At 38.6% G+C, this 17,474-nt stretch overlaps 1 protein-coding gene across 1 annotated transcript in view; it reads left to right on the top strand.

Moving 5' to 3' along the window:
* Positions 1 to 17,474, top strand: part of LOC126417029 (dynein axonemal heavy chain 1-like) — a gene marked incomplete at its 3' end in the record, with an annotated part of 951,942 nt that overhangs the window by 802,906 nt on the left and 131,562 nt on the right. Inside the window, exons 52-54 of the mRNA XM_050084920.1 lie at positions 10,645 to 10,840; positions 12,766 to 12,959; positions 13,199 to 13,353. Coding sequence (XP_049940877.1) covers positions 10,645 to 10,840; positions 12,766 to 12,959; positions 13,199 to 13,353 — 545 coding nt within the window. The remainder of the gene's footprint in view (positions 1 to 10,644; positions 10,841 to 12,765; positions 12,960 to 13,198; positions 13,354 to 17,474) is intronic.

A 17,474-nucleotide genomic window follows, 5' to 3' on the forward strand; every position in this document is an offset into this window, starting at 1 on the left:
AAAATGACGGTATAACAAATGACCCAAAAGAAGTGTGTGAGAAATTCATAGAGATGTTTAACACAATTGGCACAAATGAAACACGTGGCAGGGCATCCTGTTTAAATGTTACAAAAACAAGCCAATCTTTTTTCATTGTTTCATTTAGTCTAAGATCTGAGATTCATATATTTTTAGAAAAAAGGGTCTTTCATCATACAAGTGTACCAAATCTAGAGATATTGAATACACCATATTGTTTAGGAGCCACAGTTTTAATTTCTTTTTTAGTTCTGTAATGGTCGATTTGGATCTATTAGGGTGGAAACAATTCCGTAGTTTTATGCCTGCATAGTGAGGGTTTTTCTCGTAAAGTGTGGTTCAGTGAGAGATATTGTCGGATCTCTCTCTACCTCTAGTGTTGTGTTCATGTGTCTCTTTATTAAATGTTTTGTTACTGTTTAGTGCCATAATGATTATCTCAAGTACATATAAGTTATGAACAGTTAGTATTTTAAATTCTTTAAACAAATTTCTGCAAGATTCCATATCACATTTCCGTCCCATAATTCTAAGTGCCTTCTTCTGTAGGACAAATACTCTTTTCATATATTCTTTACTGCTGGATCCCCATATCTCTACCCATTAGCTTAGATGTAATTCAAATAGTGTAAAATATATTTGCCTCAGAGTGTTAACGTTACAAAAAGATGTCAGTTTTCTTGGGGCATATACGGCAGTAGATAGCTTTTTGCAAATATTATTTACATGGCCAGACCAGTTTAATTCTGCATCAAGTGTCTGGCCAAGAAATGTCACAACCAAAGAAACTCACAAGATACTTCAATGTGGTGTGCCTCAAAGAATTATACTTGGGCCTTTTCTGTTTCTTGTGTACTTTAATAATTTAACTGAGCCCAAAAACTGCAAGGCTGTAAGTTATACTAATGACACATCTTTTTTCAGCTGGGACTGTGTTATGAAAACTTCTCCAAACAGTAGTGAAATCAATTATAATTTTCTGTCACGTTATCTTACTGCAAATAAGCTACTCATATCTAAAGAGAAGACAGTGACGATGCAGTTTATGCTTATCTATAATCACAACATAAATAGAACTCTATTTACACCTCCATTGCCCCTGAGCTACACAAACAAACACATATTTTTGGAAATAATTGTTGATGTCATGGAAAGAACATATAGACCATATGTGTGAGAAAATCAATACAATTGTGTGTATACTGTAAAGGGTCTCAGCCTTCTTGGGTCTCAGCCTTCCTGTGCTGTGATAGCTTGAGACAAATATATGTCCATATCTTCATTAGGGTATTGAGATGTGGGGTGGGCACCAACTTTCTATACAGACAGACAGGGTCTTCAGACTGCAAAATAGGCAGTAAGAGTGAGTGGTAACTAAGGTAAACACGAGAGAGCCCTGCAGAGAAATCTGCAGGGAAATATAAAATACTAACCATCTACTCTATGTACACCCTTCAGACAGTTACGTTTGTGGAACAAAATCTAGAATATAATATAACAAACAGTAATATGCATAGGTACAATACACATAGAAGGGAAAACTTTTACAGAATTGCAAGTCGAAAAGGCTGCAGGCTGTAGTGCACATACAATAGGAACCGTCTTTATAACAGGCTTCCATCTGACCTTACGACAGCTAACATGAATACTTTAAAGAATAAATTTAAGCATCTATTAATAGAGAAAAGCTGTTATTGAGTAGCAGATTTCAAGTTGTAGTATCCCTTTGTAAAACAGTGTATATAGCATAAGTTTGTTTTTGCAACACAAAAATGATAATTTCTGATCTTCACACACTATATCGGTGTATGTATTTATATTTCAAGTTGTAAAGTGTCTCTATAAAACAGTGAATATAACATGTTTGTTTGTAACATGTTTGTTTTTCTAACAAAAGCATAATAATTTCTTACCGTTACTATTTAGATCGATGTGTGCATGTATGTACGTTAACTAGACCTTTGTATATGTGAACTAAAATCTGTGACAATGTCAAAAAATGATTGTTTTGTGGACAGCAAACAGACAACGAAATAAAAAATAAACATGTGCAATGATGAGCAGTCCTTTCCAAATATGATGAATCTCTTGCTGAGGCCTTGGCAGAGCAGAATTACCATCCCCTCCTTGCACAGAAAAAGATCTCCAGTGCCTTGTCTTCCCAGTCACCCATCATACTTACTGACCAGTCACAAAGGAGTGCCTTCCTTTTCGTGACTCAGTACACACCAGGACTGGAGCAGCTGAATCTCGTTTTCACCAAGAGTTTCAGCTATCTCCCACTACGCCATGAAATGAGTAATATTCTACCTACCACTGACACAGTGGTATTCTGCAGTCCTCCAGCCTATGCAAAATACCTGTCCAGCCAAATTCCACTGCTATTCCTAACTCCTTGTTCAATGGCTCACATCACTGCAAATGTGCCAGATGCAAATCCTACCCCATACATCCTCCCACTACTATCTGCTCCAGTCCTGTCACAGGCGTTTCTTATTCCCTTAACTCGGAGGGACATCTGTGATAGCAGTCATCTTCCATCTTAGCTGCAACCACTGTTCACCATTTTGTGTGAACAGCTACTGCCAAACTGTGGCCATGAGACAGCTGGAACACCCAGTTGGACCACAATACCTGTTGCTTGACTTTAGTGAGTGCATCACAGCCTGTACCATCTGTATTCTTCCCACCAACACCATACATACATACTTACTGTTCAATGCTACAGCCCCTTTTAGAGCCATGACATCTTTTGTCACTTGCCTCGATTCTTCTTTGCCCATTGGTTTCCTTCTCCAATTCCTGACTCCCATTGCTTTGATGTCCTCATCCATATCTTCAAGCCACTTTCTCCTTCTCCTTTTGAACTTTCCAATAAAGACTTTCTTAACACTCTTGAGTTTCTGCCATTCTCTGTATGTGACCAACCCATCTTATTTTTCGTACTTACTCTGTAGCAGTCTTCCTCTCTCACTTCCCCCAATATCTTTCTCAAAATCTTCCTTTCCCATCTCAGTGACCCAGTGACCACCCTACTTCCCTTGTAGTCATCACCCAGTCTCCCAATCCATACATTTCTGAAGGGTTTAAAATAGTGAGATATATTTTGATTTTTATACTCTTATTAACATTCCTTCCACTTGCTATCCTTTTTTGATTTTCTGCTGCCGTCCAATTACCTTCTCTTATTACCAAACCTAGATATTTAAATACTTCCACTATTTGATATTCTTTAGTGTTCATTTTAAATGAGATCTTTTCACTATCTCTACTAGGACCTCCCGTCATCATATACTTTGTTTTCCCTATATCCTCTTCCAGTCACAACTTCTGTGCTACTCCTTCCAATACTGCACCATTTCCTTCAAAGCTCTGACGTGGATTGCAACTAAGGCTACATATCAACGTATGCCACCACCTGGACCTGCTCATTACATATTGATGTCATTGAGTTCATTGGCATTTCCTGAATTTCCTCCTCTAATACTAAGTTAAAGAATAGCACAGAGTTCACACCTCCTTGCCACAGCCCCATACCTAACTTGAACTCACCTGATGACTCTTGTTATGTTCTGACCTTATAAACTGTTGCTTTCATTGTTATTTCTGCCAACCCCACTTGTTTTAGGGGGATTCTAATATCTTTAATACTTTTAAGAATCTTATTCTTGTCTAGACTGTTGTATGCTTGATTAAAATCAGTGTACAACAAATGAAATTGCTTGTCTCGATAAAAATAACTGGTCACTGTGGGTCTATTTCTTCTAAATCCAATCTCTTAATCTCCAGTATCCTTTCCACCCTGCTTTCCAGTCAAGAAGATAAAATTGTACTACACAGCTCATGTGTTGTATCTAAGAGAGTAATCCTGTGGTAACTGCTGCATTCTAACTTATTGCCTTTCTTACATAATGGCCAGATTTTTCCCATGCTCTGAACTTTAGGCATTTCTTTCTTTGCCCATGTTTACTTTATTAATTCATTAATGGCCACTTGTATCTTCTTTCCCCCAAATTTTAATAATGCAGCCTTTCTGCCTTCTTCTTCTGTCACTGTATTATTCTTTAAGTTTTTAATTGCATTCTTCACTGATTGCATTCTGATGGTTTGACTTCTGCTCCTCCACTTGTATTCTAATTCCAGTTATGAATCCAGTTCCTCCTGTTCTTCATTCAAGGCTTTCTCTCTGTTACCTCCTTCCTTCCTTTGAGTAACTCAGTAAAATAATTGTGCCATCTTCCCAAAGCTATGCTTTTATCTCAAGTTAGTTTCCCTCTTCATTCTGGTAGAAGACTGCTCTCATTTGGAAGCCTTTCTTCAGTTCTCTAGATTTTTCATAAAACTTTCGTATTTCATTATTGCCCCTCATTTTGTCCAACAACTCTATCTTTGCCCTTTCATTCTGGCTTTCTTCACACTGCATAACTTAGCCACTCATTTCTTCTTCTATCTATACTCTTCAAACACTAGTATTGTTTTCCTTCACAGCATTCTTTGCCTCACTTTATTCATCTTTTGAATTATCAATGAACACTCCTCATCAAAACATTTAACTGTTCTTTTGTGTTTTACACCCCCCCTCCCCCCCCCCCCCCCCTCCAGTACTTCCTCTGCAGCAGTCTCGCATTTAGTTTCTGCATCATTTTCCTTCCTTGTATTCTTTCCTCTTGTCTCAAAAATCACTTTTAATTTCTTTTTGTATTCTTCCTGCTTTTCTTTAATTTGGAGACTTTCTATACTGTGTTTTGCTTTCCACTAGTCTTTGTGTTTCTTGCCATATTTGTCTTCTGCCTATATCTGATAAATCTTGCACTATACCTCAAAGAACACAGCCTCTCACTAACTACTGTGAAACGAATTATATTTCCCATCATTGAGCTATATATAATGGCCTGTATCTCCTTCACTATGTATTGGTCTGTGTTTCCTGAAAGCTATCATTCCTTGTCCTTTCCACCATATTTCTTGAAGTGCCACTATTTTCATTCTATATTTATCTATTTCTTCTCTAATTTCTTGCAGTCTGCCATGTTTCGTAAGTGTCTTCACATTCCAGATGGTTATCATAATATCCATTTTCCATCTCATTAATCTTTTTCCTCTTCTGAGGCCAGTGTGTGGTCGTCACAACACTTTCATTTTCTGAGTGGGGATTACTAGCTGCGAACCGAACACCCAACCTGGAGGACAAGGATCTTCCCTTGGGTTTTACTCCTGGGTTTTCTTCCCTAGGCCTATAGAGCCTCTCTTGCCCTATGTGAGACCCAATTTGTCTGGCTCATCTGCCAGTGCCTGTCTGTCTTATATGACCTTGCCAGTAGCTATACTTCTACCAGTGTAGCCCTCAACTTTCGTGGAGCACACGTACCCTCCTGGCTGGGACTAAAGGTGTCCTATGGGAGGTTCCCACCAACATCAGCTTTTCTGAACTGCAGATGAGGGAACTGTGCCTGTAACATATCTTTTGTTCCCGTGAACCCCCTGGTGTCAACATTCCCTAGTCCCTGTCTTCCAGTTGCCTCTTATCTCCATCTCTGCCCCTACTCCAGCCTCAGAAGCACCTTCCATCCCCGTGTCTCACCTGAATAGCGCTTTCTCTCTCCCTTCTTCTCTCCCCTCTGCCTTCCCCTAAGCACAGCTCTCCTGATGCTGCATCTATCAGCACACCAGACTGTCCAAACCACACTTCTCGAGACTCCTACAGGGCCACTGAAATAGCTTCCCCCAGCCCTATCCTGATATCTATCCCCCTCCCTACCTCTAAACCCACACAAACCAAAATTGCTGCTCACTGCAATGGTCCCACAGCACCCAGAAATGACAGTGTACATGTGAGTGTGAGTTGTGCATTTATGAATGTGTGTGTGTGTGTGTGTGTGTGTGTGTGTGTGTCATCTGATAAAGGACTTTGTCCAAAAGCTGATGCTTTCCCAACAGTCTACTTTTACATGTGTCTGTCTGCTGCTCAATGCTTCCTGCATGTAGTTAGTAGCAATATATCTATTGGTATAGATAGTATTGATTACAAAGGTAGCTTAAGAATACTTCTTAAATGTGAATATTTTAGGTTAGGTGTCACTGTGATTGTTATGAATAACAACTGGAATTAAAAATTCCTGTAAACAGTCACATTTATTTTATTGTATTTTCCACTGTGTGTTTTGAAGGATTACACCTACATATCACTTGTATTTATATTAGTCAATAAAATATAGATGTACTGTACGTACAACTTATGCATGCCACTGACACTGTCAGGCAGCAGGAGAGAAAAAAGCTGTTTTAATACAAAGATCAAAGTTCTGTGGATGTTTTGATTGCATTGAAATGTAAATACCATTTAGAGTTGTTACCAGGTCTGGTAGGGTATGTAAGGGGTGTGAATACCATCAGATATTGAGCAGTGGCTATGAAGGACATGAAGATCATAAGTTCTCATTCACACACCATTTACCAGTACCTGTCAGAGTTTGGGGCCTCACTGTTGGCTGCCATTTGGCCATCTGATCAAATCATGCAATATCCAGAGTTGTGGGGCATTAGGATGTGATAGTGTCTGCAGGCTGAGGATGACACAGTGGTCAGTCAGTACTGTTAAGGTCTTCTGAGATCTGTTAGGATGGAATCTAGTTTTGTTAGTGTCTGATGTTGCTCTTCATGGGAAGGTGACGACAACCATATTTATCATCAAGATTCCAGTCAATCACCTTCGACCACTAAAGGGAAGGTACATGAAATGTGTGCCATGGACACTGCAACCTCTTCACTTCTCAGCATACCATTTGAAAACAAGTAATGGACTCCATGCAACATTCTATGTCATCCCACCCCATTAGTCAGACGCTAACAGCACCTAGACTTGGGAATTACCATTGCATATGTAGGCTGCATATCACATCACAAATGTCTATGTTTGTAGTAGTGCCATGACCAAGAAGCATGGACTGCTGATGAATGGTGTCACTTCATGCTTGAATTGCTGTTCATTAGTAATCTGAATGACCACCGTCGGTGATTATGCCTGTGACTTACAAAGAGGTCCCATTCTTCCAATGTTTCAGGAGGCATGTTGGTGTTACTTCTGGCTTCATGGTGCAGTGTATGTTTTCAGTTAAAGCTGGTAGTGATTGAAGGAAATCTGACAGCACCAGCATTATGGTGTGGTATGTGGGCTTTCAAATAAGAGTGAAATGATGGCCTTCAACTAACAGACTCAGGATTATAATATTAAAAGTTTGGGATGGTTTTGTTGTCTAGGGGCTGGCATACATAGTTGCCGCATTACAAGCCAAATTCTGCTGAGTCTACAGTATGCAATATGAATATACACATGAATTGAATGGTCGAAGGTTCCTATCACTCGGCAATTATGAACTTTGAATCTTATATAGAAATTTATAAATGAAAGATTGCAATTAAGTAAATTCTGCAGGTACTATTTTGACGACTTCAGATGATGGGTACTATAGCAGAAATACCTTTAACAATGCCCTTTATCACTGTAAAACACTTATTGGTGTCGATGGTCCAGCAATTATATAAAATATAAGTTGAATAGCAGGGAAACAATAGATTCCTACTTCACCTAATTGGTTTTGAACAGCTATATAGCTTGCGAGATATTCACTTCTAAACGCATGCTATGTCTTCACTGCAGAAGCCACAGAAATCTCACAAGTGCACCAGTTGGCACTACAACATATTTCTATGTCCCATGACCATGCGCAAACTGCTTCACTCTCTCAAGTCCTTCCCGTGACAGTGCGTCCATCGCACCGAACTGTCCAGGATCTCTCGTGTCCTCTCCCATATTCCCCTGTCCCCCCTTGAAATGATGCTCCTCCCCCTCTTCCATACAGTCTCTCCACGTATCTTGTTCGGAACGATCGCTGTGATTGGCTAGAGCACTCCTGCCCTGTCTCCAAGCCAATGCATACTCACAAACATAATGAACCACAATGAGATTTTCACTCTGCAGCGGAGTGTGCGCTGATATGAAACTTCCTGGCAGATTAAAACTGTGTGCCCGACCGAGACTCAAACTCGGGACCTTTGCCTTTCACAGGCAAGTCCTCTACCAACTGAGCTACCGAAGCACGACTCACGCCTGGTACTCACAGCTTTACTTCTGCCAGTACCTCATCTCCTACCTTCCAAACTGTACAGAAGCTCTCCTGCGAACCTTGCAGAACTAGCACTCCTGAAAGAAAGGCAGAGTGAAAATCTCATTCTGGAAACATCCCCCAGGCTGTGGCTAAGCCATGTCTCCGCAATATCCTTTCTTTCAGGAGTGTTAGTTCTGCAAGGTTCGCAGGAGAGCTTCTGTAAAGTTTGGAAGGTAGGAGACGAGGTACTGGCAGAAGTAAAGCTGTGAGTACCGGGCGTGAGTCGTGCTTCAGTAGCTCAGTTGGTAGAGCACTTGCCCGCGAAAGGCAAAGGTCCCGAGTTCGAGTCTCGGTTGGGCACACAGTTTTAATCCGCCAGGAAGTTTCATAATGAACCACATTCGAAATACTGTATTTACATTTAAATAACTTGAAATTAAATAAATATTCCTACAGCTGGACCATAAATACGCTCTAACACACATTATTAAATACATAAATAAATTAAATAAAAATATATCAAAGGAATAGAACAGAAGTAAGCCAGTTGTCTAATGTCTCTGTGCTTTCTAAAACACAGTAAATAATGGACCAATATCTTCATGTATAGTATATATCGGATGTAAACAAAGAAATAGATGAATAAATATATTTATAAGCAAGCTGCTACCGTTTTTTCGTGTAACTCTGGAGTACTTATGGCCTGCTGCGATCGATAGTAATCGGCCACTTTGACTTCCAATAACTCATGTACTATTCAAGTTACATGCCTGTAATTTATACCAATTTTGGTTTTCAGTAATAGCTTTCGAAAGACATGTTGATCAACAAAATTGGATAAACCGTTTAGATTTTGAAAATTCATTGCTGGGTGTTAGTAGAATAATTTATCATCAGATACTAAAGTTTAAACTAATAAAGATATTGAAAATCTGATTACACCATCAGGATCGTCGTGCAAATAATGGTAATGTACATGTTTCTTTTTGAGATATCATGATTCATCTGGCTACTATTAATTTCTTTACGAACTGTGAAATGTCTGCCATTAAGGTTTCACAAAGTCCGCCATTTTGGCACTCCTGGCATGTCTCCTTCATCTACACAGCGTCACCAAGGAATTCCCAGCTGTGCGGGTGGCTGAACCATGTGGTCCGGCCATTGTGCGGTATCATGTGGTTGCTAACGAGCCACAGCTTGCCGAGCAGCCCGAGCAATGGCTGCCAACTCTGAACTTAAAATATTTCCGGGGCACCACAAATCACCTGTTACCACACAGGTGACTATTGGTTATGATTTCAGGTAAAGGACATATAGATTGAGGGAACTCTGACAGCACAACAGTACGTCACTGACACCCAGCTCCCATATGTGTTACCTCTCTTGAGACAGTATTCTAGTGCTATTTTTCAACAGCACAACTCTTGCTTACATATGGAATGTGTGTCAGTGAAAAAAATGGAAATGAGTATATGGCATCATTGGCCGAGAGGCCCCATCCGGGGAAGTCCAATCATCAAGTACAAGTCTTATTTCAGTCGACGCCACATTGAGTGAGTTGCGCACCAGTGATGAGGATGAAATGATGATAAGGACAACACAACATCCAGTCCCCAAGCGTAGAAAATTTTCAACCTGTCCGGGAATCGAACCCGGGCCCTCTTGCATGGGAGGTGAGCACAGTACCACCCAACTAAGCAGGTGGACTGTGTCAGTGAACTATCTGCTTGATACTGAGGTATTCCTATGGCTAGCAAGATCCCCAGATTGTGTCAGGAGAGAATACAATGGTTCCATGGTACCTTTACTAAGTAAATCAGAGTGTGCATCCAGGGCAGAACAGTTGTAATGACCGATACATAAGTGGACTCGTATTGCGAAGTTCTTTGTGAATTTTACTCCATATTGTAAGCAGTGAAATAACATCACAATCTCTCTCAACCCGTAAAGTTTCATATCATTGTCTACTCCTTTATGGGTGCTTATCTTTTTTTATCCTCTAGTGTAACATACTATACACTGAACTAACAATGGTGGTGTATAGGAGCTAATAAGTGGAATGAACATATTGAAAAGATGAATATGTAATGCTGGGATAGGATGGGTACTGCTTTGGTCAAACAATGTTTCTAGCAGTAAGACATCCAAGTAGCCTCTTACAAGAGGTATTCATATGTAAATCGTACTGTTTACAATGGCAGAAAGCGAGAGGCCACACTCATGTGTGAACATCTATCTCCCCACTGCAATTTCTCACTATCCTGCAGCAGTTTCCATATTTGTCCATTGTGACAATATTAATTCTTTTACATTCACAGTTTGTCAAACTGTTCAACAGAAATTTATGATTATGCAACATTCTGTTGTATTTCATTTAAAGGTAAATGACTGCTTTATGAGATGGACTGTACAAGAGAAACTTGTATCTATGATTTTTTAACCACATATTTAAGTAAATATCTTATTGATATATATTTCTCATGTATTTCTTATGGTGTATGTCATTATTTCATTACAGCAAAAAGTGAAATCAGCAGAAGAGACACAAATTAATATTGATAATACTAGAGCACTGTATATACCTGTTGCAAACCGAGCACAAATACTCTTTTTCTGTGTATCAGATCTGGGCAATATTGATCCCATGTACCAGTATTCATTAGAATGGTTCATCAGCATATTTATTGGGAGCATGACCAATACAGAAGCATCAGGTCAGTAATATATGAAAATTTTCTGCATTTGTGTTCTATAAACAAGGATATTTTCTCATGTATATAATGCATATTTGAACTATCAACTGTTTTTATTTAAAAAAAAATATCTGCTGATTTCAGTCTTGGACCATCTTCACGGATGAGGGTTAAAATGCTTTAAGCCACCGTATTGCATTAGTCATTACCTAAAGTATGTAGTCGATGCCATGAACGTAAATATATGGCACAGCACTTTAAAAGCAAACATAGCATACTAAACATATACAGAGCAGTGCTGAAGAGACACAACAGTACCGCTCTGTATACATTTAGTATTTGTAATCCTGCTTTTAAAGTCCTGTGTCATATATTTATATTCATGGCATGCGCTACACATTTTAAGTAATGACTAACGAAATATGGTGACGTAAATCATTTTAATCCATGAAGATGGTCCAAGACCAAAACCGGTAGATATTTGGGTTTAAAATAAAAGCATCTGATGTTTCAAATAACCATTTTATACATTTCTTAATGGCTGTAGACAGTCACCTCCCAAAAATGATGTTTTATCAAATGGCATTATTACAATTTTAAAGAAAAATTATAATGATTCTTCTTTCTAAACTGTCCTACATTCTTATTACTATTATTTGATAATCATCAGTAATGTAAAAAGATAAAACAGTCCTCAGTCAGTACTGTTGCTACCGAGCGAGGTGGCGCAGTGGTTAGCACACTGGACTCGCATTCGGGAGGACGACGGTTCAATCCCGTCTCCGGCCATCCTGATTTAGGTTTTCCATGATTTCCCTAAATCATTTCAGGCAAATGCCGGGATGGTTCCTTTGAAAGGGCACGGCCGATTTCCTTCCCAATCCTTCCATAACCCGAGCTTGCGCTCCGTTGTCTAATGACCTCGTTGTCGACGGGACGTTAAACACTAACCACCACCACCAGTACTGTTTCTCTGTTGTGCCCAAATGCAGAGTGACACAGTGTGTCTTTAAATGCAAAAAATTTAGGTCAGATTCCACCATGACTTTTACTGCTATTGATTGATGCTTCAATTTTACTATTACCAGTTACAAATAAATTGTGACTGCTAACAGTAAACTTACAGTTTCAAGTAATTACAAAAGTGTGGCCAAATGTTATTCTTGCATGGTGCTTTCAGTGTCATAGTTAATTAAAATTAAAAGTTAAATTGGCATTGTAATGATTTTTTATATGCTATTCTGTAATATGGTCAAAAATTATGAACCTGTATATTGTATTTATATTATGAAAAGGAAAGTTGCCACTCACCATATAGCGGAGATACTGAGTCGCAGATAGGCACAACAAAAAGACTCTCACAAATAAAGCTTTCAGCTAGTAAGGCCTTCGTTAAAAGTAGATGACAGATACGCACGCGCGCGCGCACACACACACACACACACACACACACACACACACACACACACATGACAACAGTCTCAGGCAACTGAACCCAGCCTCAGTTGCCTGAGACTGCAGTCGTGTGTGAGGGTTGCATTTGCATGAGTGTGTGTGTGTGTGTGTGTGTGTGTGTGTGTGTGTGTGTTTGTGTGTGTGTCATCTATTTTGATGAAGGCCTGATTGGCTGAAAGCTTTATTTGTGACAGTCTTTTTATTGTGCCTCTCTGCGACTCAGCATCTACGCTATGTGGTGAGTGGCAACTTTACTTTTCATAATATAGTTACATTCCATCCTGGTCTTTCCATTATTGTATATTGTATTATTTAGATCTCATTATAAAAGAGAACATTCAGAAATCTTATACCTAAAGCTTGACTATCATGATGTAATAAATCATAGTATGGTTCCTTTTGTCTAAATACCTGTATCTGGATATCATTATATTTGGAACACGGTTCTTTCTGTGACCATGTCTACAAGCTTGATATTCATTACTTTGCAGCTGACATAAATGAAAGAGTGGAGAATATTAATAATTACTTTACATTTAGTTTATATTCCAATGTCTGCCGAAGTCTATTTGAAAAACACAAGATGCATTTTGCATTTCTCTTATGTGTAAGAATATTGATGGATGAAGAAAGAATAGATCCCACAGAATGGCAATTCTTATTGGCAGGGGGAAACCCTCTACAGGTATGTTTCTGATAGTAATGTGCTAATTGTTATCTAACTTTTAACTGTGCAGTACTTTCATTAAATTTATTGATATATCTTCCCGAACTTGGAAAAACTAGTGATTCCCCATGTGTAGAACTTTTCAATAAGAATAGCATATGTATCAAACATATGATAGCTCTTTTGAGTTTTATTCTTCTTTCTTTTACTAACATTTTACTTGTTATGTTTAAACTTCACACCAATGTTTCAATTAGGAGGTTGAGAATCCTGCCCCAGAATGGTTATCAAGCAAATCTTGGAAAGAAATAATGTCCCTTGAAGCACTTCCAAAATTTAAGCCATTTGTAGATTCATTTGTGTCTCAGTTGGCTGGATACAAAAAGATATTTGATTCGTTGGAGCCACACAAGTAAGTAAAAAAATTATTTTTTATCTTTTTCAGTTAATAACATGGGTTTACAAAAACAATGAAAATTATTCACATTAAATGGAGATAACAGTGGTAGTAGTATTCTTGGTACAGTTATGTAATTATATATCCCAGATTTTATTTTTAATGTACAATGTGGTCAATCGCTTTGAAATTATTTGGCTGTCTAATATTGTTTGTTTTCAGTTTGGATAATAATAACATTTCCTATGTCACACATAAACAAAGTTTAGAAGACAGCAAATAAGTATTGTAAAATATGATAAATACAAAAGTCCATACACTTTGGTAGAAAGATACTCATTAAGCTTGCTACAGAATAATGTGTCTCCTTAAGGTCCATGTTACAAACTGCCTTTTGTGCTTCATAGAAGTCATAGAAAGCATAGACTATTGGTAGAGCACTCTGTATCTGCAAATACATATGTCAAGATGGCATCAAGGTCGAATAGTCAGTCACAATACTTGACAAGTAAAAGTAAAATTCGCATAAATAAGTGTAGTAAATGTAACTCATATATTGACAAGTGTAATATATATAGTGGAAATGTGTTAAGCATGCTTTATAACATCAAAAGTTATGGAAAACAGACGTAACGAAATGGTCAAATTAGACAGCATAGCAACAACATCTTACCAGCAAAGTACAATTTCACTTCGAAAAGTCTCAGGACTCTGTTATTGTGGAAAGTGTGTGTGCAAGGGATTATTGTTGTTGTGGTCTTCAGTCCAGAGACTGGTTTGATGCAGCTCTCCATGCTACTCTATCCTGTGCAAGGTTCTTCATCTCCCAGTACCTACTGCAACCTACATCCTTCTGAATCTGTTTAGTGTATTCATCTCTTGGTCTCCCACTGCAATTTCTACCCTCCACGCTGCCCTCCAATACTAAATTGGTGATCCCTTGATGCCTCAGAATGTGCCCTACCAACCAATCCCTTCTTCTAGTCAAGTTGTGCCACAAATTTCTCTTCTCTCCAATTCTGTTCAATGCCTCCTCATTAGTTACGTGATCTACCTATCTAATCTTCAGCATTCTTCTGTAGCACCACATTTCAAAAGCTTCTATTCTCCTTTTGTCTAAACTATTTATCGTCCTCATTTCACTTCCATACGTGGCTACACTCCATACAAATACTTTCAGAAATGGCTTCCTGACACTTAAATCTGTACTCGATGTTAACAAATTTCTCTTCTTCAGAAACAATTTCCTTGCCATTGCCAGTCTGTATTTTATATCCTCTCTACTTCGACCATCATTAGTTATTTTGCTCCCCAAATAGCAAAACCCCTTTACTACTTTAAGTGTCTCATTTCCTAATGTAATTCCCTCAGCAACACCTGACTTAATTCAACTACATTCCATTATCCTCATTTTGCTTTTGTAGATGTTCATCATGTATCCTCCTTTCGAGACACTGTCCATTCCATTCACCTGCTCCTCCAGGTCCTTTGCTGTCTCTGACAGAATTAAATGTCATCGGTGAACCTCGAAGTTTTAATTTCTTCTCCATGGATTTTTATTCCTACTCCAAATTTTTCTTTTGTTTCCTTTACTGCTTGCTCGATATACAGATTGAATAACATCAGGGATAGGCTACAACCCTGTCTCACTCCCTTCCCAACCACTGCTTCCCTTTCATGCCCCTCGACTCTTATAACTGCCATCTCGTTTCTGTACAAATTATAAATAGCCTTTTGCTCCCTATATTTGTCCCCTGCCATCTTCAGAATTTGAAACAGAGTATTTCAGTCAACATTGTCAAAAGCTTTCTCTAAGTCTACAAATGCTAAAAATGTAGGCTTGCCTTTCCTTAATCTATTTTCTAAGATAAGTTGTAGGGTCAGTATTTCTTCACATGTTCCAACATTTCTACAGAATCCAAACTGATCTTCCCCGAGGTCGGTTTTTACCAGTTTTTCCATTCGTCTGTAGAGAATTTGTGTTAGTATTTTGCAGCCGTGCCCTATTAAACTGATAGTTCAGTAATTTTCACATCTGTCAACCCCTGCTTTATTATATTCTTTTTGAAATCTGAGGGCATTTCGCCTGTCTGATACATCTTGCTCACCAGATGGTAGAGTTTTGTCAGGTCTGGCTCTTCCAAGGCTATCAGTAGTTCTAATGGAATGTTGTCTACTCCCGGGGCCTTGTTTTGACTTAGGTCTTTCAGTGCTGTGTCAAACTCTTCACGCAGTATCATATCTCCCATTTCATCTTCATCTACATCCTCTTCCATTTCCATAATATTGTCGTCAAGAACATTGCCCTTGTATAGAACCTCTATATACTCCTTCCACCTTTCTGCTTTCCCTTCTTTGCTTAGAACTGGGTTTCCATCTGAGCTCTTGATATTCATGCAAGTGGTTCTCTTTTCTCCAAAGGCCTCTTTAATTTTCCTGTAGGCAGTATCTATCTTACCCCTAGTGATACATGCCTCTACATCCTTACATTTATCCTCTAGCCATCCCTGCTTAGCTATTTTGCAGTTCCTGTTGATCTCATTTTTGAAACGTTTGTATTCCTTTTTGCCTGTTTCATTTGCTGCATTTTTGTATTTTCTCCTTTCATCAATTAAATTCAGTATCTCTTCTGTGACCCAAGGATTTCTATTAGCCTCAAAATTTAAGAATGTCTCTCTCTGCACAAGGCATGGCTTTGTTTGCTGTCTTGAGATTTGAGGATGTCATTGGTGAGCTGCTTCCAGTTCTCACTTGGCGGTCACCTGACCCCAAGGGCACTACTCTGGTGAATTTCTCCATTATGCCAATGTAGACTGCAGGATTTTCGATTGTGTTCAGTTTGGAAAATTTTCTCTCCATGTTTCCAAAAATCTTGTGGGGGGGTTATGAACAAATAACTGATGATTGGAAACCACACTTTGACACTTTCTACATCTAGTGGAGCATCATGAAGAAACCAATACATCAACATCCCAGTCATTGTTGTGTTCTTATTTTGCTCACCACATACACCCGAAAAGAGACATAGTTTGGTGACACCATCCAAATAGGCTTGAAGCAGTTGATGACAAATTGCTGAATCAACCTGGTTTGACCTCTTCACAAACTCATTCTCTGGCCAAACATACGAGGTCACATTTTTTTGTGTCAGTGTTCGTAGAGAAACTTAGGCAAACCATGAAATTATGGAATTACATATGTCTTGAATAACAGGCCGCCTGATTTGAGACTTCTGTAAGAATGAAATTCTTCTGGCAATCGTAACTGGACTGCCTTGCCTTTCTTCTATTTATCTATCATAAAACACGTTACTTCAAATTCTGTGAGCCGTGAGCTGATGTTTCAAATTTTTCTTTTCAGTTCATTGATTTTCCAAGAAAATCCTACTTTTTGGGTATGAGCATGTAGATCATGTGTCAACATAAGTTGCTCTGAAGCCGATACTAAAATTATTGCAGAATAGTGTCCTGTAGTAGTCATACTTATGTCCAAATTGAGACCTTCCTCACAGAAAATTTCTCACGCATTATTTTCACGTTTAACTCACTGCTCAAATATTGGTGATGAAGCATTTTTCCTCTAGAATAATAACTTTTGATATGCTTGACTTGTTCAATGTGTCTGTCAACTGCAGTTTTCTTATCTTCATGCAGCTTTATTCTTCTGTCACCTCTCCTTTTTCAACAGTTGCAGTTGAGAAATCATCAATTGTACTCTGACAGATTTTGTTGAGTCTCATTTTTTTACCTTCAAAATCTCCATGAAACAGCTCTGCAAGCCCATATGATTCTAGAAACTCCTTCACATCTTTTTATAAGTACAAAGTTGGTAATTAGTTCCTTTCTTGTCACTTTGTCTCCTCTAAGCTCAATTTTTCGATGAGATGACATGATGACATGCTATCGAATATAGTTGCTCTGCCAGTCTCGGTTAGTTTCTTCAAAAAATTCTTCAAGGATCTGCTGTACGTCCTGCATAGTGAGTTCCTTACATTTCAACTTGGGTGTTTACAGTTTGGAACTGCAGAAACCCCTTTGGTTGATACCTGAAGATAGATGAACAATTACAGATACTAGTTGTAGTTCAGTGTTTCTATTTTCAAGTACATTGAATCAATGAGAAATGTGTTTGAAAGG

The sequence above is a fragment of the Schistocerca serialis genome, chromosome 8 (genome assembly GCF_023864345.2).
Source record: "Schistocerca serialis cubense isolate TAMUIC-IGC-003099 chromosome 8, iqSchSeri2.2, whole genome shotgun sequence".
Taxonomy (NCBI): domain Eukaryota; kingdom Metazoa; phylum Arthropoda; class Insecta; order Orthoptera; family Acrididae; genus Schistocerca; species Schistocerca serialis.